The 19,496-nt window shown below is 48.9% G+C and overlaps 10 protein-coding genes across 10 annotated transcripts; 4 read left to right on the top strand and 6 right to left on the bottom strand.

Annotated features, from left to right (window-relative positions):
* Positions 1–950: 950 nt before the first annotated feature.
* Positions 951–2,832, bottom strand: N7520_009228 (putative amino acid transporter; the record flags this gene model as incomplete). The annotated part of the gene is made up of 2 exons (XM_057143162.1): positions 951–1,760; positions 1,810–2,832. 2 exons carry the CDS (start codon positions 2,830–2,832, stop codon positions 951–953), a joined length of 1,833 nt encoding a protein of 610 aa, XP_056992450.1.
* A 336-nt stretch (positions 2,833–3,168) lies between these two features.
* N7520_009229 (cytochrome b5 reductase family protein) lies at positions 3,169–4,302 on the top strand (the record flags this gene model as incomplete). The annotated part of the gene is made up of 1 exon (XM_057143163.1): positions 3,169–4,302. The coding sequence occupies one exon, from the start codon at positions 3,169–3,171 to the stop codon at positions 4,300–4,302; it is 1,134 nt and encodes a 377-aa protein (XP_056992451.1).
* Positions 4,303–4,490: 188 nt separating this feature from the next.
* N7520_009230 (O-phospho-L-serine:2-oxoglutarate transaminase) lies at positions 4,491–5,881 on the bottom strand (the record flags this gene model as incomplete). The annotated part of the gene is made up of 2 exons (XM_057143164.1): positions 4,491–5,060; positions 5,117–5,881. 2 exons carry the CDS (start codon positions 5,879–5,881, stop codon positions 4,491–4,493), a joined length of 1,335 nt encoding a protein of 444 aa, XP_056992452.1.
* Positions 5,882–6,493: 612 nt separating this feature from the next.
* Positions 6,494–8,226, bottom strand: N7520_009231 (uncharacterized protein; the record flags this gene model as incomplete). The annotated part of the gene is made up of 3 exons (XM_057143165.1): positions 6,494–7,642; positions 7,703–7,984; positions 8,050–8,226. The coding sequence occupies 3 exons, from the start codon at positions 8,224–8,226 to the stop codon at positions 6,494–6,496; spliced, it is 1,608 nt and encodes a 535-aa protein (XP_056992453.1).
* Positions 8,227–8,883: 657 nt separating this feature from the next.
* N7520_009232 (glycoside hydrolase family 32 protein) lies at positions 8,884–10,736 on the top strand (the record flags this gene model as incomplete). The annotated part of the gene is made up of 2 exons (XM_057143166.1): positions 8,884–10,333; positions 10,381–10,736. 2 exons carry the CDS (start codon positions 8,884–8,886, stop codon positions 10,734–10,736), a joined length of 1,806 nt encoding a protein of 601 aa, XP_056992454.1.
* A 146-nt stretch (positions 10,737–10,882) lies between these two features.
* On the bottom strand, positions 10,883–13,191 carry N7520_009233 (CeGAL family transcription factor; the record flags this gene model as incomplete). The annotated part of the gene is made up of 5 exons (XM_057143167.1): positions 10,883–11,146; positions 11,202–11,796; positions 11,849–12,856; positions 12,915–13,006; positions 13,072–13,191. 5 exons carry the CDS (start codon positions 13,189–13,191, stop codon positions 10,883–10,885), a joined length of 2,079 nt encoding a protein of 692 aa, XP_056992455.1.
* A 447-nt stretch (positions 13,192–13,638) lies between these two features.
* N7520_009234 (Amidase) lies at positions 13,639–15,489 on the top strand (the record flags this gene model as incomplete). The annotated part of the gene is made up of 5 exons (XM_057143168.1): positions 13,639–13,880; positions 13,936–13,957; positions 14,007–14,279; positions 14,344–14,538; positions 14,593–15,489. 5 exons carry the CDS (start codon positions 13,639–13,641, stop codon positions 15,487–15,489), a joined length of 1,629 nt encoding a protein of 542 aa, XP_056992456.1.
* A 218-nt stretch (positions 15,490–15,707) lies between these two features.
* Positions 15,708–17,001, bottom strand: N7520_009235 (replication factor C subunit 4; the record flags this gene model as incomplete). The annotated part of the gene is made up of 5 exons (XM_057143169.1): positions 15,708–15,933; positions 15,991–16,413; positions 16,470–16,569; positions 16,631–16,851; positions 16,913–17,001. 5 exons carry the CDS (start codon positions 16,999–17,001, stop codon positions 15,708–15,710), a joined length of 1,059 nt encoding a protein of 352 aa, XP_056992457.1.
* A 514-nt stretch (positions 17,002–17,515) lies between these two features.
* N7520_009236 (uncharacterized protein) lies at positions 17,516–18,130 on the top strand (the record flags this gene model as incomplete). The annotated part of the gene is made up of 3 exons (XM_057143170.1): positions 17,516–17,858; positions 17,910–17,978; positions 18,033–18,130. 3 exons carry the CDS (start codon positions 17,516–17,518, stop codon positions 18,128–18,130), a joined length of 510 nt encoding a protein of 169 aa, XP_056992458.1.
* A 116-nt stretch (positions 18,131–18,246) lies between these two features.
* On the bottom strand, positions 18,247–19,452 carry N7520_009237 (protein GET4; the record flags this gene model as incomplete). The annotated part of the gene is made up of 4 exons (XM_057143171.1): positions 18,247–18,818; positions 18,874–19,026; positions 19,088–19,344; positions 19,409–19,452. The coding sequence occupies 4 exons, from the start codon at positions 19,450–19,452 to the stop codon at positions 18,247–18,249; spliced, it is 1,026 nt and encodes a 341-aa protein (XP_056992459.1).
* Positions 19,453–19,496: the final 44 nt, after the last annotated feature.

Here is a 19,496-nt window from a genome sequence, read left to right on the forward strand (position 1 = left end):
AAACATGAAACATGGCTCGGCTGATGGGACCAAACATAATTCTCAAGAGCTTATCAAATGGATCGTTAAAAGACTTGCTAATCAATCATCGGGGCGGGAAGTTCAACTAGCGTAGGAAAGAACTAAGAATAGGATGATGAGCTCTAGATATCGGGGGAAAAACGATATCATCGCAGTATAAACTACAGCCGCAAACTATAAATAACAAATAAGATACTTTCCCACGTTGTGCCCCTGCAGGATTTAAGCAATTATGAACTTGAAGCTGGGTGCCCTGGGGGCCGTAATTCAATGTGATGATTCATATTCATCTAATCATACATTGGGGGCCGCTTCTTTTCCACGTGTTCCCACGTTATTCTATGTTTAGTTCCACGTGTTTAGATAGTTTACAACCTAAAGCGGGAAGTGAACCATGTCACACGGACCGGGAAGTATTCTAGACGAGTACGGGTTGGTCAGAACTGAGTAATTATGACTTTGGAACCTTCATGACTAGTTCCAATCATAGCTCAATTTCCAAGGAGTCACAACATACTGCACCTCTTGAATGGGAATGTCGTAGTGACGTTAGGCGCCTAACCTAGTCAACAGGGGAGATGAATGGAATTTCCAGTGTAACTTGGTGATCTAGCGGATCCTGATTGGACGGAGCTGGCTGCCTAAGTCACGATTGATCCGGATCTGTTCTTTCATGTCTTGAAACTTGTGTCCAGATTAATGATTATATTGGGGATCTATGAGCCTAGTTTCTGACCAGGATGGAACTAATAAAACAAGCAAGAAGATTCTCAGAACCGTCATCACGTCGTGTGCCATTCACAGGCTGTGCAGGTGTCCAGGAATTTAAAAAGAAATGAGACAAATACAGCAATCCACGTCTTTCACCATACACCCGGATGTATATGCATGGGGTATCAAAATATCGTAAGAGCAGATCAAAACATTTATCAGGAGCGCCAAGTCCAAAATTTCCATCCCGAAATCCCACTCTGGCCATCACGTTGGTAGATACGCCAATAGTAGACGGGGATACCAGTGATAATGAATCCCACTACAATGAGAGTTTGAAGAGGTTCGGCAATGACGGCACGACTGAGGAGGAAGAGACTGACACAGCAAAAAATAAGGGGTGTGGTGATCCAGGTGCGATAGGGGCGCTCTAGATGCGGTTCCCGAATGCGCAAGACGATCAGACCCAATACCGTCAGGAAATAAAAGGTATAGCCGGCAACTCCGTAAAATGTTACCAGAGTACCAAATTCGCCCACAGCAATGTATATGCCAGTCAAAGCCGCGTTAAAGGCCATAGCATTGATTGGGGTGAAGCCAAGTCGGGCATCGTCTCCTAGGATACGGGAAATCGACCGGCGAGCCCAGGAGCGGCTGCGAAGACGGCCACCGGCGGGAGGTCCCTGGGATGAACTGGAGAATCCAAGGCGGCCAAAGATCGAGGGAAGGTAGCCTTCCTTCCCGGCGGCATAAACTAATCGACCACTGGTAAAGGTCGTTGCATTCAGGGCTCCGAAACAACTGGCTGACACGACGAGCGCCAGCACGAGGCCGCCGACGGGACCAAACACTTTACTGCCAAACTGGACCGCGACGGTATTGCTGGCTTCAATGGTGTCATGTGGAAGGACAAGGAAATATGCGACATTGGCCATCAGATAGGATAGAATGACCAATGGCATGGCCGTATGAATCACCCGGGGCAGATCGCGATTCGGGTTCTTGAATTCGCCAGTCACATAGTTGGTCTGCCTCATTAGGTTAGCAGAGTCACTTTGGAATGAAAAGGTATCTTACATTGTCCCAGCCATCAAAGGCCCACAGACCCGCATACAGCGCCACGGCAAAATCCGAGATCTCATTGTTGGTGCCCTCGAACCAGCCGTGAGTCTTCCATTCCTCATTGGCATCTCCCTTGGCGGAAAAGCCCGTGATAGCGACCACAATTCCAGTCACGGTCACAAATAGTAGAGCGATAAACTTGAAGAACATGAGCAGATCACCGATGCGAGTGGCAATTTTAGTCGAGATGCAGTTGAACAGGGTCACAAGCATCAATCCTCCAAGCGCAACACCTTTGTTGATCCACGGATTTTCCATGACCATATCGGCACCTACAAATGCTCGCACGACATATTCTCCAAAGATAATGGCAATGATCGCTGCCGACCCCGGTTTCAGGACCAAAACCGCACACCAGGTGAAGAGGAAGCCTATCAAATCTCCAAAGATCTTAGACAGATAAACCTGAGCTCCGCCGTTCAGTGGAATTGCGCCTCCTAGCTCCGCATAGCTGGCAGCTCCCGTCCAGGCGAGCAGGCCCGCCACAGTCCAAACAATAAGCGAGGCGCCCGGAGACCCAGCGTTGGCGTTGACTTGACTCGGGGACGAGAAGATCCCCGAGCCAATGATCAGACCAATGATAAGTGACAACCCATTCAAATAGGTCAATGTCTTATTACGCTCTAATGATCCATCCTGGCCCTGACGATCCAGCGACGGGGCGCCTAACGGAGCATAGCCACCTTGTGTTTGCGAGAGCGGGAAGAGGTTGCCACCGAAATCGAATGCGGAGGAAATTGAATACGACCGGAGACCTCGTTGATGGCCTGGCTCGAGATAATCATCTCCTGCAGGGCCTGCCAGAGGATCCTCATCATCGAGTGAGAGCTTGCGCGAAGACGAGATTCCGGGGGACGATGATCGTGAGGAACCGTCTATGGATTCGGGGGAAGACGAGGCGAGGGAAGCAAGTTCGAGTGAATCTCGTGGAGCGGCGAGATTGCCATTTCTGGACTCGTGGGCGTATGTATTTGACATCCTCTATCTTTGTCCGTCTCTCCTACTCTATCTCTCCTTGGTAGATTGTTGGCCGAGCGCGATTCAAGTAGATTGGTCAGAAACCGACAACTCTCTCCATATCCCCCCACAAAGTAACCTACAGAGAGTGATTGAAAGGAGAGGAGAGGAGAGTGGAGTAGAGTTGGAGAGGTGGAGAGTCAAAGAATTGAAGAAGTTGAGAGGAGTTGAGAGAGTTTGGAATTGCCAAGGGGTCCAAGTTCAATGATTGAAATGGGGAAACGATCTGCCCAATCGGGATCTCCCTATGCGCCAAATAAAATTCCCCCGCGCTTTTCCCTTTGATCTAAACCACCAATGAAGTCCTTAATCCCCTCTCAGCGCTGCTACTGCAGAGCTCTTCAATATACAGGTCGACCTCGGCGATATGCTTCTACCTCGACTGCCTCCATATCCTCCTCCGCCTCCGCTTCTCGGAAAAACCGCTGGTTGGGGGTCCTCTTCGTGACAGCCACGGCAGCAGGCGCTGGCGCCTATGTTCGATCACAAAGCCCTGGGTCCACGACCCTGAATGAGGATACCTTCACCAAATACAGCCTCGTCTCCAGAGAACCGGTCTCGGCCACTAGCAGCCTGTTCACTCTCCGACCACGATACCCCAGCGGCAGCAACTACGACGTCTACGAAAATGCGTGGCGCATTGGAGTATGGAGTGTGATGTTCAAGCAACCCCAATTACAAATCGGCCGCGATTACACGCCTCTTCCTCCGACCTCTGCAACGACATTGACGGTGGACGAGGAAAATGAAGGGTATTTGCAGTTCTTTATACGGAAGGATCCGTTCGGAGAGGTCTCCCGTTACCTGCACAGCCTGAGTATAGGGGCAGATATTGAGATGCGAGGGCCACAAATCGAGTGTGTTATCCCGGAAGAGACGCAGGAGATCGTCTTCATTGCGGGGGGAACTGGAATTGCACCCGCTTTACAGGCTGGATACTCGCTTCTGAGTCGCAGGAATGTTGAATCTCGGCCGAAGATACACATTCTGTGGGCTAGTCGATTGAAGGAGGATTGCCTTGGAGGTGTGAGTGACACCCCCAGGACTCTACCCTCTCGCAGATCCTGGTTTCCATGGTTTGGTTCCAAGACTATGACCCCTGATCACGAGGCGGTTCCTGAGAAGACGAAGTCTCTCGTCGTGAAAGAGCTGGAAGCTCTCAAATCACAGTACCCTGGTCAAGTGAAAGTCGACTATTACCTAGATGAGGAAAACCGGTTTATCAGGGGAAACGACATCTCCGAAGTTGTGCAATCTAGTGGCCCATCAGATGACTCGCAGAAGAAGCTGATCTTGGTATCCGGCCCCGAGGGATTCATCAGCTATATGGCAGGCCCCAAGGTTTGGGCTCAAGGACAGGAACTTCAGGGTCCAGTTCAGGGGGTGATTAAAGAGCTCGATCTAAAGGACTGGGCCGTATGGAAGCTATGAGCACCTGTCGGTCATCTGTATCATTATGTTTTGTTTCTGGCATAAAGGCATATACCATATATGGGGAGTTATGTTGAATAGTGAAATGCTTTTCCCTGGCACCTGGGTGTCTCACTCCAATAACCTGCTTTTCCGCTTTGAATGCTCAGGTTGAATCCGTTACGTCAATAAAAAAATGGCTCCAAAATCTAGTTGCCTGTGGCGAAATCTTCAAGGTACTTGGCGAGCTTCTGCACGTTCTCAAGAGGAACGGCATTATAGTTGCTGGCACGCATACCACCAACACTGCGGTGGCCCTTCAGGCCCTGGAGAAGACGCTTCTCGGCACCGGCCAGGAACTCCTTCTCCTTGGCATCATCTCCGCTGTGAACGCGGAAGCAGATGTTCATTCGGCTGCGGACGCTCTTGTCAGGAACAACCTGGTACACTTGCGGGTACTTGTCCAGAGCTTCATAGATGAGCTGTGCCTTCTGATCGGCGACCTTTTCTTGTCCGCTGACCTTTTGAGCGCCAAAAATACCCACCAGGTCGGACATCACCTTACCGGCGATCCAGAGGTTGAAGATGGGAAGAGTATTGTAGAGAGAGTTGTTCTTGGCGATAGTTGCGTAGTCCAGCACGACAGGGCCGGGAAGGCCACCGATGTTCAAGCGGTGCAAGAGAGCAGGGGGAGGGGTGGCAGTGTGAGGAGGGAGCAGATCCTTGCGGACAATGGCGATAGTGATGCCAGTGACACCAATATTCTTCTGCGCACCACCCTGTAGAATTGGTCAGTAAAGCTGGTCATGTCTACTACATTTTGAGGGGTACTTACGAAAATCACGGCATATTTGCTAACGTCAACCTTTCGGCTGATAAAGTTGGAGCTCATATCGGCAACAACCAGACGCTCATCTTCTTCATCCTGGCCCTGGGCCTCCAATGACTTGGGGAATTCCTGGAATTCCACTCCATCCACAGTCTCGTTGTCACAGAAGTAGACAAACGCCGAGCCCTTTCCGCTTTCCCGCTTGGTGGGGGTCAACGACCAGGTCTCTTCAGCGGGGATTTTACCGAACTTTCCACCGTTGGCCTTCCGGGCATCCAGAGCAACATTAACGTACTTGGAGCCCACCAGTCTGGCGGCTTCCTGCGAGGCCTTGAGTGACCAAGAGCCCGTGACCAGGTAATCCAGCTTCAATTCCTCATCGACCTCCTTCTGCAGTCTCTGGAACACCAATTCATCCACCTGTGACTTCTCGGCGCCGGGGTTGGCCTTCAAAACTTCGGCTTCGGCGCGGCGACGGCGGCGCTCAATCCAGACAGGGACAAGGTTTTGGACGACGGCGCTGAATTCGCCACTGCCACCAGCCTGCATGAAGAGAACCTCATAGTTATCCGGGATATCAAGAAGGGTAGTGAGGTTGGCTTTGGCGTCATCGAGGATTTTGTTGGCGGCGGAAGAACGGTGGGAGATCTCACCGAGACCAAGTCCGCAATCGTTGAAGTTGACAAATGCCTGTGCGCCAGCTTCGACAACAGAGGTGGGTAGGGGAGCTGGACCAGCTCCAAAGTAGGAGACTTCTTGTCGGGAAGGCATTTTATGATTGAATTTGCGAGTGGGATGGTATTAGGAAAGGAAACGGGAGAGGAAAAAAAGATGAGTGGACCAGGTGGATCAACCTTAAGAGTCATCAAAGGTCGGAGTCATTATTCAACCTTCAGTCTTTGAATTAGTTTAGACTTATTAATGGATGTGGCTAAAGTCTTTTTTTATTCTTCCACCTCTGTGGTTGAATTTCTATAATCTTCTCAAATCATTTGTTCTGGCTATTGCAGTTCTTTTTTATACATTTGGGTGGCAATGGTGGGGTATGCTTGGAAGCTCATACATAGTTTCGGGGAATTGACTCTTTCTTACATTGGAACAATTGGAAAATATACGTGTTGGTAATTCATATCAAGATATCCGAGCTTTATCACTTTTCATGTTCGCTATGTCGTATCTCGAGCTGTACAAAGATCATCTCTATATACGGACATGAGCTCATAGCGGGGTGGATCTCCGAGTACATTTATACCATAAGTAGTACGGAGTAGATAACAAGATACAACCTTGAATCACAGAGTATTTACCCAGGCACATAAATAGATATTTAAACCAAACAGTAATGCAATATGTGGAAACCAGTTCTATCCCTCTCTTCAGTTATTACATGAACTCACCCGGTGAGTTTAGATGTTCAAGGCCGACATCGGCACTGTTATCATCACGTGCCACTGCTATCATGTTTGCAGTGTTTGTCCTCTTCTCACTGTATCCAGTTCTCGCTTCTATTGTAGTCTGGTATGATCGCCATTTCCACGCTGGAACCTTGGCAGCATACATCTCATCGATTTCCGCAAAGGTACGGCCTCTTGTCTCCGGCATTAGGAAGTACGTAAAGACGATGATGGCTGCCATGCATCCGGCAAAGATGAGATATGTCTTGGCTCCAAGATTCGCCGCATCGGCAGATGTAAGCTGTGGGACAACGAGGGTGGTGATCACAGCAGTGATCCCCTGACAGGCAATCGTGTAGGACATGACGTAGTGGCGGAGCTTAGTAGTAGCCATCTCGGAAGGCATCACATTGGATAAGGAGTAAAAGGATGATGCCCAGAAAAAGTTGAAGATGAATGACAAGGCGGCAATTGTAACGGTGGAATTCTTATTCCTGGTGTCAAAGGCAAGGCCACCGGCAATGACATCAATCATGAACAAAAGACTCATGCCGACAAATGCCGTGGGACGTCGACCGGCACGATCAATAACCAGTGGGGCTGCAAGGGTCCCGGCCAGTGTACAGCAGGATGCAATAATCGTCAATCTGAATGCATTGGAGGCACCGATCTGTGTGAGAAAGACGGTTGCGTATGTTGTGGACAGAATGATTCCAGAGATCTGATTCAGAGAAAAGAAAGACCCTGCCACCAGAGTTCGTCGGAGGTGGTCTCGGCGGAAGATATCCCAGAATTTGACATCGGATCGAATCTCCCGGGTGGTCTTTTCGCATAGCTCCATGAGTCGGATCTCGTTTTCTACCTGCTCATCGCTAAATCCACGCAGTTTTCGTAGATTATAACGAGCTTGTTCTATATTTCCCTTTGATACAAGCCATTCCGGGCTTTCGGGAAGTGGAAGGGTCAAAAGTACCAAAATAATGGGAATGACACACTGTATAGCAAGTGGGATCTGGTAGGATAAATGACCGCCGACTTTCTGGGTGGCCCAGACCACAATAGTGCCGATCACCCCTGCTGTAAGGTTGAAAATGTTGATGGAACTAACGCATCTTCCTCGGATAGAGGCGGGGACCACCTGCGAGAGTTAGAGCTGATTTCGCATTTTTATATATCACATTTTGAGGCAAGTTCTTACCTCGGAGAGATACAGAGGGGCGGTGGCAATGGCAATGCCAATCGCGATCCCATTCACAGCTCGTCCAGCTACAAAGGCCCCAAGATTTGGAGCAAAGACTTGAAGTAGGCTACCGCCTAGTGAAATGGTATATGCAGCCACCAATGGCCATTTCCGTCCCAAGTGAAAGGTCAAAGGTGGCGCAAAAAGACTTCCAATCACATCACCTACCAAGGGGACAGAGATCACCAAGTTTTGATTGCGAGCCGACAGAGCAAGATCATTGCCTTGGAACTTTTCAATCTGGAAGAAGGATTAGCCTCAATGTTTTGTGTTTGTCTGGACTCTGATGATGATGCCGGACTCACAAATGCTGGCAATGCGATGATAGGCGAGATGACTTTATCGTCATAACCAAACATGAATGATGCGGAACCAAATACTATACAACACACAACCAGAAGTGTATTGGTTGCACCTTTCTGATGTTTGGAGTGATTGATATGCTCCATCTCGGCTGAAATTATCTCATGCTTCTTAGACATATCAATCCTGTGTGAGAAAGTGATTGGTGCGAATCTTGACAATCTCGATGCCACAGACTCCTTCACGGTGGATTAAGGTACATATCCAGACGTTCCGGGTTATGTCAGAGAAGATCTCCCCACAGATGTTGAGATGGTTTTTTCCCCATGTTTTTCTTTTTTTCCCAGGTTTTAGAGCCTTGGGGAGGTTACTCAGGGAGTTTCGCCGAGGTTTCCCAGTTCAGCATTGAACCGTGATAGTGACAGCAACAAATTCTACTCAGCGACGAGAATGATACCATTTCAACAATATTTTGACTTCAAAGAGTATACTTAGGTAAATATGCATGAATAGCGGGGAGGGATCCGCAATTAAAAAGCCCCATCTCCCGATTGCCGATCATGGGCTCAGCTCGCCTATTTTGAAGTTTCGCCGACGATAACCCGTTCGTCCGTTTGGATGCCCGAGCACATCCCCGAACAAGTTCCGGAATGGGAAAAACTCCACGGAGACGGTAGTTACATAGTCAAATCTACCTTATTTATCATTTTGTTGGTGATTCACGCATTTCTCCGAGTAGTCTTCCATGTGGAGCTCGAGAAATTAATTGCATCTAATGATATCAGTTACTTAAGGCTCGACCTTGCACCATTTCCTCAACACAGAAGTCGCTCATTATGGCTACTCTTCTAAGCTCACTAGAGGCCGCTCAACTCCTTCGAGAGAAGCAGTTGTCATCGCCTTTGCAATACCACGAGCAGCAGACCCGAAGGGTATCGTCGAAGCCATCTTATCATCTGAGCGCCCCAAGTGGCTGGTCAAATGATCCATGTGGTCTTGGATATGACCCTGCCACAGGTCTCTACCATGTATTCTTTCAATGGAACCCATATGGCAATGACTGGGGCAACATGTCCTGGGGCCACGCTACTTCAACCGATCTTGTTTCGTGGGAAACATTCTCAACTCCGGCTTTAGTACCATCAGCGAAATATGATAAATGTGGTATTTTTACTGGCTGTTTCCAGGCAACCAATATCCACGGTGACCCTGGGACTTTGACGGTCCTCTACACGTCAGTCAGTCGTCTTCCCATTCATTACTCGCTGCCGTATGCCACGGGATGCGAGTCTTTGAGTCTGGCCGTCTCAACCAACGGCGGGAAGACATGGGAACGCCAGGACTGTAATCCCATTCTTCCGGGACCTCCTGAAAACATTCCAGTCACGGGATGGAGAGATCCATATCTTACCACTTGGGCGAGACAGCAAGATCCTGGTCTGTACGGGTTCATTTCAGGTGGTATCAAGGCTAAAAATCCCGCCGTTTTTGTCTATACTGTCCAACCTGATGATCTCCGGCAGTGGAAGTATGTCGGCTCCTTGGTCAATGTCGGTCTCAACTTCCGTCCCTCACGATGGTCAGGTGATTTTGGAGTTAATTGGGAGGTCGCCAATTTAATGACATTGACAAATGACTCCGATGAGTCCCGTGACTTTGTCGTCATGGGCGTTGAAGGTTGCTTGCGTCCGGAAATAACAAATCAAGATTCCGGGCAAGCTCGCCATAGACGAGACCCAAGAGGTCTTATGTGGATGTCTGTCAAGTCATCAAACAATGCGAATGCCGATGCGCTCACAAAATATGGCTGTGCCGGTTTCTTTGATCACGGTTGCTTATACGCGGCCAATTCGTTCTGGGATCCTGAGACGTCCCAACGCATTGTTTTTGGCTGGGTGACTGAAGAGGACCTTCCTGACGGTCCCCGTCATCGTCAGGGATGGAGCGGCTTGATCTCATTGCCTCGAGTGACGAAACTCTTCACCCTTCATAATGTCGCAAAAGCACGCTGCTCGCCACTGGAGTCAATCACATCAATTGAGATGGTTAAGTCTTCGGGAAGCGGGTTTACCATTCATACACTGGGAATCAGCCCAGACTCGCGAATTTCTCGTCTTCGACACAAAGCCATAAAGGGCCATCTTGCGACTTCAGCCTTGACCACTCGAGCTGCTTCGGACTCTGGAAACTGCTTATCGTTGAGCAGCAATAGATGGGAGTTACAGGCCAAGTTTTTAGTTGGCCAGTCATGTAGACGAGTGGGGGTCGAGATTGCACACAGCACTGGTAGGTGAAATCTCCTTTGATTGTAACAAATAACTAACGTTATGTAGATTTTGAACAATGCACAACGCTTGCCTGGGACTGTAATAGTGAAACCTTTACTATTGACCGACCCTGGGTTGACCGGGAAATTAATCATGGGCAGGAATCAGCTCCACACACATTATTTACTTACCTGGATGGTCAAGAAGAGACCGAGGAACCTCTAAGTGTTCATGTGTTCTTTGACCACAATGTTTTAGAGGTGTTCGTCAACGGAAGGACAGCTATCACAACCCGAATCTATCATCATTCAGACCGATGTTTCGGTGTCAAGTTCTTTGCAGAACCAGCTGACGACCGAGCCGGTGAATCTTCTGCTATACTTATGGAAGCTGATTTATGGGATGGGCTGGGGGTGAATTAGCCTTTTATACTGTGGTATCATGGTCTTGGAAACTGGTTTTTTCGATGATACAGAATAATATCAGAAACTCAACCTTTATCGTAACATGTCTACAAATCCTTGCCTATTTACACAAGATAGAAAGATTTTTTGAAAGGTCTCAAGCATCAATGCTGTGCCCAGCCTGAAGCCTTGCCCGTGGGAATGTGCAGCGAATGTAAATGGGCTTGGTACTTCTCCAAGAACGGATGATTCCCACCCCGGAAGCTTCTCATGAGAAGTAGGAAGTCTTCTGCCAAAGACTGCGGTGTTGTGGTTGGGGAGATTGATTCAGGAAAGGCTCCCAGGGGAGTCATTCCTGTACCATAGGGAGGGCTGATATTACAAAGGATGTCAGTAGCCCCAACAGCGATATCGTACAATTTCTCGGTCTAAATATCATTAGTAAGGGGTCTCCACGTTTTGAAAAGGACCATTGATACATACCAGGCCGATGCCATGAGCTTCCATTGAGCTTAGTCTCAATGATCGACATGTTTGAAGTGCCGATTCTGCGATGGTGACTGAGTAGCTGAAGCTCATTTCGGGTCGCTCCGGATTCGCTCTGAGGAGGCCGTGATTCAGACAGAGAAGCCACACACGATTATGAATCCATTTCTGCGTAATGAAAATATCTGCGGCTTGTGTCTCTCGCAGGCCAATCGCCAGAAGAGCATTGCTGTCATTATCATTGCCTTTTGCGCGCTCGAACCAATCATATCCTTTGTATCTCTCAGCTTGGCTGACTCTCGCAAGGCTTTCATGCATAGATAATGCCTTGGTTTCGGTGAACTTTTGGCAAAAGCCGGTATTGATTTCGCACCGTCGATTCCAGCAATGAATGAAATCTTCGTCGATGGCATCGAACAATTCCATCATTCTTGCAAGACCCATCATACCTTCAGCGTCTTTCTCGTTGTGGACGATAATACCGGAGACAAGACTATGGGTGGCATTATGTAGGAATTCGTGCACAGAACGCATGCTGAATCCAGGTTTCCCCGAAAATGTCACTGGATGGAGTTTTTGAAGGGCATACGCTCTGCGATGCAATTAGCACAAATGATCCGCTTCGGTCCGAGAACTAAGATTACCTTTCTGTAATGGACAACACAAGATAAGTTCTTAGACGTTGGCCTTTCTCTTCACCAGGAAGATCGCGATATGAATTGGGGTCATTCAAACCCAGTGTGGAGGCAAGATCCAAGGCCTCTCGCATCCGAAGCCAAGCCGCATTATGCTGGTTGCTCCCAAATAGACAGCCAAAGAGGAAAAAACTTGTCAAAACGGCCTCGATAGTGGGATGTTCACCAAAGTCGGAACAGCTTCGCATCTTAGTCGCCTCGTGCATCATCAGACGCGCTTGGGTGGCGCGAGACGAAGTCGGGCGCTCGTTGATTTCAATTGGCTGGGTGAGTGAAAATGCGCACAGAGAAAGGGTCATTGCTCCGAACTGAGAGTTTTTGCGATGCTCTTGGGACATCATACGCGTGAATAAAGAAGCCCGACTTAACACGGGAACAGTGGGATGCAACCGGTCAAAGTATACATCAATCCAAGGAATCATGTTCGCTTCGTTGATGGAGGCCGGCCAGAAGTCTCCTCCCTCGTGGTTGTCGGAGGGTAATGACCCTACGGATCCAACCGCTGGAGAATAAATATTCTGGTGTTCATGCGGGTGCATGTTCATCGCTGGGACATCAGATACTGGCTGGATAATCGATGGCAGGGATGGCTTGAGATAGATATTGCTTCCAGGGAATTCAAAGACGGGTACCTGCGCGCCCAGATTATCTGGTAGCCAGTATTCCACATCTTGCTGGTCATTCCAGCCTACCACGCTACTGCCATGAGAATCCAATGATGTGTTCTCGGACCCCCAAGCGTCCACCACCGGTGATGGCACTAGGCCTGTGGCACCATTCACCGGTATCGGGACATCGGGGGTCGTCCAGGACGATCCCGGCAAAGAAATGGGTTGGCTAGGATCTACCGATGTAGCTGGAACATGATATTGAAAGGCATCGGGTTTACCAATTTGGTTGTCTTGGGGTGTATTCGGGGCGAGATGAGTTTGTTGCTGTCGGATTTGTGACACGCGACTTGAAACGTTGGTCAGACCACTTGCGGCGATGCGAACATCGAAAAATCAAGACTCACTGTCCGGTTGGCCCGCGCTTCTTTTGTGGTTGTAGGAATGTGCAATCAAATCCCATAGACTGGCAAGCCTTGCAGGGTTGAGACAAGCTGCACTGTGGCAGGTTAGCGCCCGTTACCCCCTGCGCAGTAGAGGGGCTCAGGTCGATATTCCATTTACCTTGATCTTGCGGAACTTGCATTGGTCGCAAGCCCGTTTGGTGATGTTAGTGAGAGGTTTATTGCGCGTGCGAATCGCACCAGGTGCACCAGAGCTCGGAGATCCCGTCGTGGATTCCATAGCCAGGATGCCTCGGTCGCTCCATCAAGCTTGGAGATAATGGGGGGAGAAAGGCTGGTTGGTGGTTCTGAATGGGTCGAGGTTGAGGATCCGCGACCCACATTCAGGTTGGGAATCGTTCCCCGCTTGACAAAGTTACCGTAAACGGCCCATGCAGTGAGCTAGATTAGTTAATAGTCTATTCAAGTGCTATCAAAAAGGACGAAATTGAGGGGAATCATGACCCCAATGACTCCAACTTCATCAGACCTCCAAAAAAATTGTCGGAGTCTCCGATTACTCGAAATGCAGCTATTCGATTAGCCTGCACTCCGCTTTTCCCGTCCCCACTTAGCCTTGGCCATCGATAACGGAGTCACGGTCATCTTGCCGAGCCAATTGTCGTTGTGACATATAAAGAGGATCTGCGTGAGACCTGGGGGTTTTGTTGAGTTAAGAATCACCGTGATGGCCATTCAATCGGTATGGGAACAGATTGTCTCCCAGAAACGGGCGATCAGAGATAAGCTATTGACTCCGTATCTCGTGGATGTAGAGCAAGAACCTCGAGTTGACAATGTTCATGAAAGAAGTCGTGTGAATGAGGAAATTCAAGCGATCACTGATATTGATTGTGTTGAAGTGTTGATGGAAAAAATTCAAAAACGGGACTTTTCTGCCGTGGACGTTGTCCATGCATACATACAACGGTGAGAACCTAGCATGCACCTCGTCAATCCCTACTCCAACTGATTACCTTCACAGAGCTGTAGTGGCACACCAATTGGTTAGCATGAATTAGCTGTCTGTTTTTGAACTGTGTTGACAAATAATAGACCAACTGTCTCACCGAGGTGGTGTTCAAGGATGCATTGAAACAGGCCAAGGAACTGGATGAAGAGTTCCAGGCAACAAATAAGATCAAGGGTCCTCTGCATGGAGTTCCCTTCACGGTGAAAGACCAATTCAATATCAAAGGATTCGACACATCGTTAGGCTATGTGGGCCGATCATTCGATCCAGCACAGCAAGACGCGGTCCTGGTTCAGATGTTGAAGAACATGGGTGCAATTGTCATTGCTAAAACCAACTTGCCCCAGAGTATCATGGTTAATATCCCTATATACACCCTTACGTCCTGGTACGATTCTAATCGATCCATAAATATTCCAGTGGGCGGAGACTGAAAACCCTCTTTGGGGACTGACCACAAATCCTCGGAACCCTGCCTTCTCCCCAGGTGGCTCTACTGGCGGTGAAGCCTCTCTTTTAGTCTTGCATGGGTCTTTGTTGGGCTTTGGTACGGACATTGGAGGGAGCGTGCGAATTCCTCAATGTGTAGCTGGTCTGTATGGCCTGAAACCATCAGTAAGTATGGATGGACTGAACAACCAGCCAAGCCGACCGCTGAAACATGTACAGAGTAGCCGATTTCCCTATGAGGGCGTACCAGTGTCGACAGAAGGCCAAGAACATGTCCCATCTGCCGTAGGGCCAATGACTCGGGATCTCCAATCTCTCAGCTATATCACCCGGCTCGTAGTGAACGCCCGGCCCTGGGACTTGGACCCTCGATGCACCCCCCTACCTTGGAATGAAGCTGCATTCCATGAGATCCAGACTCGCCCGATGGTCATTGGTTTGATCATGGATGACGGTGTTGTCAAAGTTCACCCGCCAATTGCCCGGGCTTTAGGAGAACTTGCGGCCAGATTGGAGTCCGCGGGCCACGAGGTTCTAGCGTGGGATACATCGGATCACGCAGCATGTATCGAGTTGATGGATCTCTATTATACCGCCGATGGAGGAGAAGACATTCGTCGAGATGTCAAAGCTGCTGGTGAACCATTCATTCCCCATGTGGAGGCTCTTGTCAACCGTGGTCAACCAATTTCCGTATATGAGTATTGGCAATTGAACAAGCGGAAATTCGCTGCTCAAAAGAAATACCTTGACAAATGGAACACCATCCGGTCCTCATCTGGCAAATCTGTCGATATCCTGCTCAGTCCGACGTTACCACACACCAGTATTCCCCACCGGAAGTTTCGATGGGTGGGATATACCAAGATCTGGAACTTCCTGGACTACCCAGCATTGACATTGCCGGTTGACAAGGTGAGGGCTGATCGAGATCAGTTGCCGATAGAGCCCTACATTCCAAGGAATGCATTGGATGAGTGGAATTGGAAACTTTACGATGCGGATCAGGTTGACGGGTATCCAGTGAACCTGCAAATCATCGGCAAGAAACTGGAGGAAGAGAAGGTGCTGGGGGCTGCCAATATTGTTGAGAATATCTGGAAGCATAATGCGTGAAGCGTTTGATAGGGAGTAATCTGTAGATGAGGGATGAGCTAATGTTTATGTAACTGTTGAGTACTACTATAACAAGGATGCTTGCGCAAACGAAAAGAAAGCGTAATTCATAACCGGGCAGGCCGAGCGCTCGATCTCCCATGAAATTAACTAGTTGACACCACAAACGCCATAAATTATGCTGTGAAATATCCAAATGCTTTTTGATCAAGTTTTGATCAAGCCTTAGGGGCTTCAAAGAGCTCGGGTTTCATGTTGATTTTGCAGAGCTTCGAGATACAGCCGCTTAGCTGCAGCAGGGATTGCACGCCGTCTAGGATCCGCATGTGTGTAAACCCAATCTCGCGAATGAACTCCAACTTCGAATGCTCAGAAAGAGTAGGAATGGTCTTGGTGACTCGGAACATGGTGCTAATGATATCGTGAGAGGAATATCCCAATGTCCTATAAATCGTTGTTTAAGTTTCCACCGCACGCGAGGGGAAAAAAGGAACAACTCACCATAGTTCATTTAACCCTTCTAGGGCAGCATCCACCTTGCCCTCCCAGCAGGCTTTGATCATGGCCTGAACTTTGACCGGGTGAGGGCTATCGACGACACGGAACACATTATCTCCGCTCACAAAACCGAATCCAGACCATGTACTCTGCAGATTGTTGATCGCTTGCCGCATATCGCCCTCTGCACTGAATACTAAAGCGGCAATACCATCTTCGGAGTGTTCAACCTTTTCCGCCTCGCAGATCTGCATCAGTCGCTTGACAACTTGGGCGTCGGTCAATCGCGCATAACGGAGGATAGCACATCGAGATTGCAGTGGCTCGATAATCTTATTCGATTGGTTGCAGGCAAAGGCGAATCGAGTTGTGGTCGAGTAGATCTCCATCGTACGTCGCAGTGCTTGTTGAGCGCCGGGTGTCATGCTACAAGCTATTAGTCAAAAAGTAATGCCCTGGATCGTAAGGATGTGAGCATTTACCTGTCTGCTTCATCAAGGATGACCAGCTTATGACGGCCTGGAGGCAAGGTGACTTTCTTCTGGGCAAAACCCTTGATCCGATTGCGTACTACGTCGATACCTGAAGCATATGTTCGTTAGCACTCAAAATCAAAGCTCATAACTCCAACGGTATCACTGACCTCGCTCGTCACTTGCATTCAATTCCAGCACGGCCTCCTTATACGAGTCTCCCAGCAATTGTCGAGCTAGGCATAACACAGAGGTTGTCTTTCCAATTCCTGGCATGCCTGAAATGATAACGTGAGGCATGTTACCATCCTTGGCGATGATTTTTAAACGTTCAATTGTCTCCGTATTGCCAACAATATCGTCCAGGAAAACAGGGCGATACTTCTCGACCCTTTAATTTTGGTAGAAAAGTCAGCGACTCTGGCCAACTGAAAAATGGATAGAGTCCTTACCAAGGTAGTTCGTAGTCCGCAGGAGCACCTGCAGTTGAGGCCTTAGCACCATTGCGTGCAGCACTTAAGGAAGATTCAGCTTGAACCATGTTGGGCGAGTTTGTAGGGTACTTTGTGGGGGTGGAAAGTTGAACGCGAAAGGTGCACGCGTTAACGCGATAACGTTATCGTTACTGGCCTGTGCGTTTCTTGGCTTAAGCACTTTGAGAGCTTAAGAGAGTCACAAACAGGTGAAGGAAGAATCTGGAAAATTGAACGTATGATTGTTAATAACAAATAACAAATAACTGGTCTCATTAAATTCAATTAATTAGTACGTGAATATTACTCGGTTAACTGTTCTACTTTCCATAACAGCACGTCTTCCGTGTCTACCCCATTTTCACTCTACAACTCCCTCATTTTTAACCTGACATAGTCTCAATCTGCAGCTGAGTATATTCTTTCTTTCTCTACACCTCATTCAGACCCATTGTGACACGATTAACCTACCTATTATCCTTATCTTTGAATTTTCCGGTTCTGTGTCTGTTACATCACCCTCAAAACAAACAAGCCACGCATTCCAGCTACAGTCTCGCCGCTCTTTCTGGACACACGATCATGAATATGGGGACATCCGTTCGCCGGAATCTCTTCCATCAGAATCTGAGCCGCCGTCCTGCATCTACAGGACCTCAGAATGGGCCAGTACTTCCGGGGAATAATGGCCTCTCAAACCGCCCCTCCAACAGACTGAAGCCAACCGCCTCCGACTCCTCTACTCGAAACATGAAGCTGTCAGAAAACAAGGACATTGTGGTGCGCGATAGGAATGGAGGCTACAAGCTTGACATGCCTGCGTTACCGAGCAGCAACCTTGCTGGTGATAATGGGGAGGAACTTGATGAGCTTGAGACCGGCGAAAACAGTTTTGAGTCATTTGAGGTTGAGCGGGAGAAAGAGAGTATGTTCGCTTGTTGGATATATTGTCTGATACAAACTGACAAATGTTTAGGTTTCGAGGCTGCACTGGTCGAGATGATGATTCGGCATCGCAACAGACAGTCCAGTGGTGAGCCCGATGGTAAGTTGCAAATGCCTTTATCCTACATATGAATACTTTATAATAGATGTACAGAAATTCTTAATATTGTTCATCAGAGCTTGCTCAAAAAGGCCAGTTCCTTGGACGATGACAATTGGATGTTTGAGCCGGAATTCGAGACCCGAGTCTAGAAGATCAATGCAATAAAAATTACGCTACATACATGTGCTTTCATTGTTCATTACACGGCCACTTGGACATGCAAAGCGTGGAAAATCAGTCCTTGAGCACTCTTCCCTTTGACTCGCTAGTCAAGCTCCATATTCGACGGCGGCGCCTCAACCTTCTTCGCAGCGGGCCGAGATGGGCCCGCGTTACCTTGACCACCAAACAGCATACCACTCATCATGTCAAGCAGGGGGTTTCCCTGTCTTGGGATCTTGATCGCAAAGTACTGCTCGCCAATCTGAGCCAGAGTGTCATCCCAAATCCCGACCTCCCGAATCTGTGCCGCATAGTGTGCGGTAAGCTGACGGTATAGATCCGCACTTCCCCGCTGAATGGTCAGAAGCAGCATGCTCAGGAAGTTGAGTAATGGAAGGGCAGGATACACCCGAATGTCGGAGCTGGCGCTGCTCACATCTTGGACACCAAGAGACGGGTTCAATGTTGACAACCGAGAGGTGAAGATGAGCAAGGCCTTGTTGGCACTGCGGAGGTTGCCTGTCGTGAGGTATGGGAAGACGGCGCGCGACGCATACAAGGCTGCGGTGTGCGGTTCGTCATGAGTGTACCACTCATATTCAAGCTTTGCCAGAGTTTCCGCCGATTCCGATGTTCCTAGGATCAGATGTCTCTCGGCCTCGTACGGCTCGTTATCTACAAGGCGCTAGGTTAGATAGAAACGATCAGGACGAAGATTAAAGAAACCAACCTTCTGCGTAGACTGAGCCCGCCGCATGGTGCAGATCCGGGTCCCCACGCTCCAGTGGCCCATGACGCCCACTCCATCCAATAATCTCCTGAATAAACCGCTTTCGTGTAGGCTCTTCCGACGGGAACTCGCGCAGAAGCTCGATAAGGCGCTCTATCACCAAAACCAGTCAGCCATGTCTTCAAAACTCGAACTGGAGGATTAAATGACTCACTCTTTCGAGCCCAGCTCTCCGCATCATCACCACGTCCTGAGATCTCCCACTCCGCCTTGTTGTATACCTCCACCACCAGCATGATTGCCAAGTCTCCACCACTGGCCGAGGCACCCTGCTGAGCTCCAGCTCTCAGCAGAGCAGTTGAACCGCCAGCTAAGATCTCTGCAGCGGCATCCCAGTTAGAAGCTTTGATATAGCGAGCAGCGATAACACGGAGTTGTTGGTGGGCTTCGTAGTAGGCACCTGCCGCGATCCTGCAGAGAGTGGGCTGTCAGCATTCCAATCCAATTCGATGCGCAGGAAGGAGTCAAGTCTCACTTTTCTTGCTGGCGAGCAATAGTTTTATCAATTTTGGAGGTCATTTTCGGATAGGATACTATTATCAAGCGAAAGCAACGGAGGGTGA

The sequence above is a fragment of the Penicillium odoratum genome (assembly GCF_028828045.1).
Source record: "Penicillium odoratum strain IBT 22623 chromosome Unknown utg000006l_segment0_segment0, whole genome shotgun sequence".
Lineage (NCBI taxonomy): Eukaryota > Fungi > Ascomycota > Eurotiomycetes > Eurotiales > Aspergillaceae > Penicillium > Penicillium odoratum.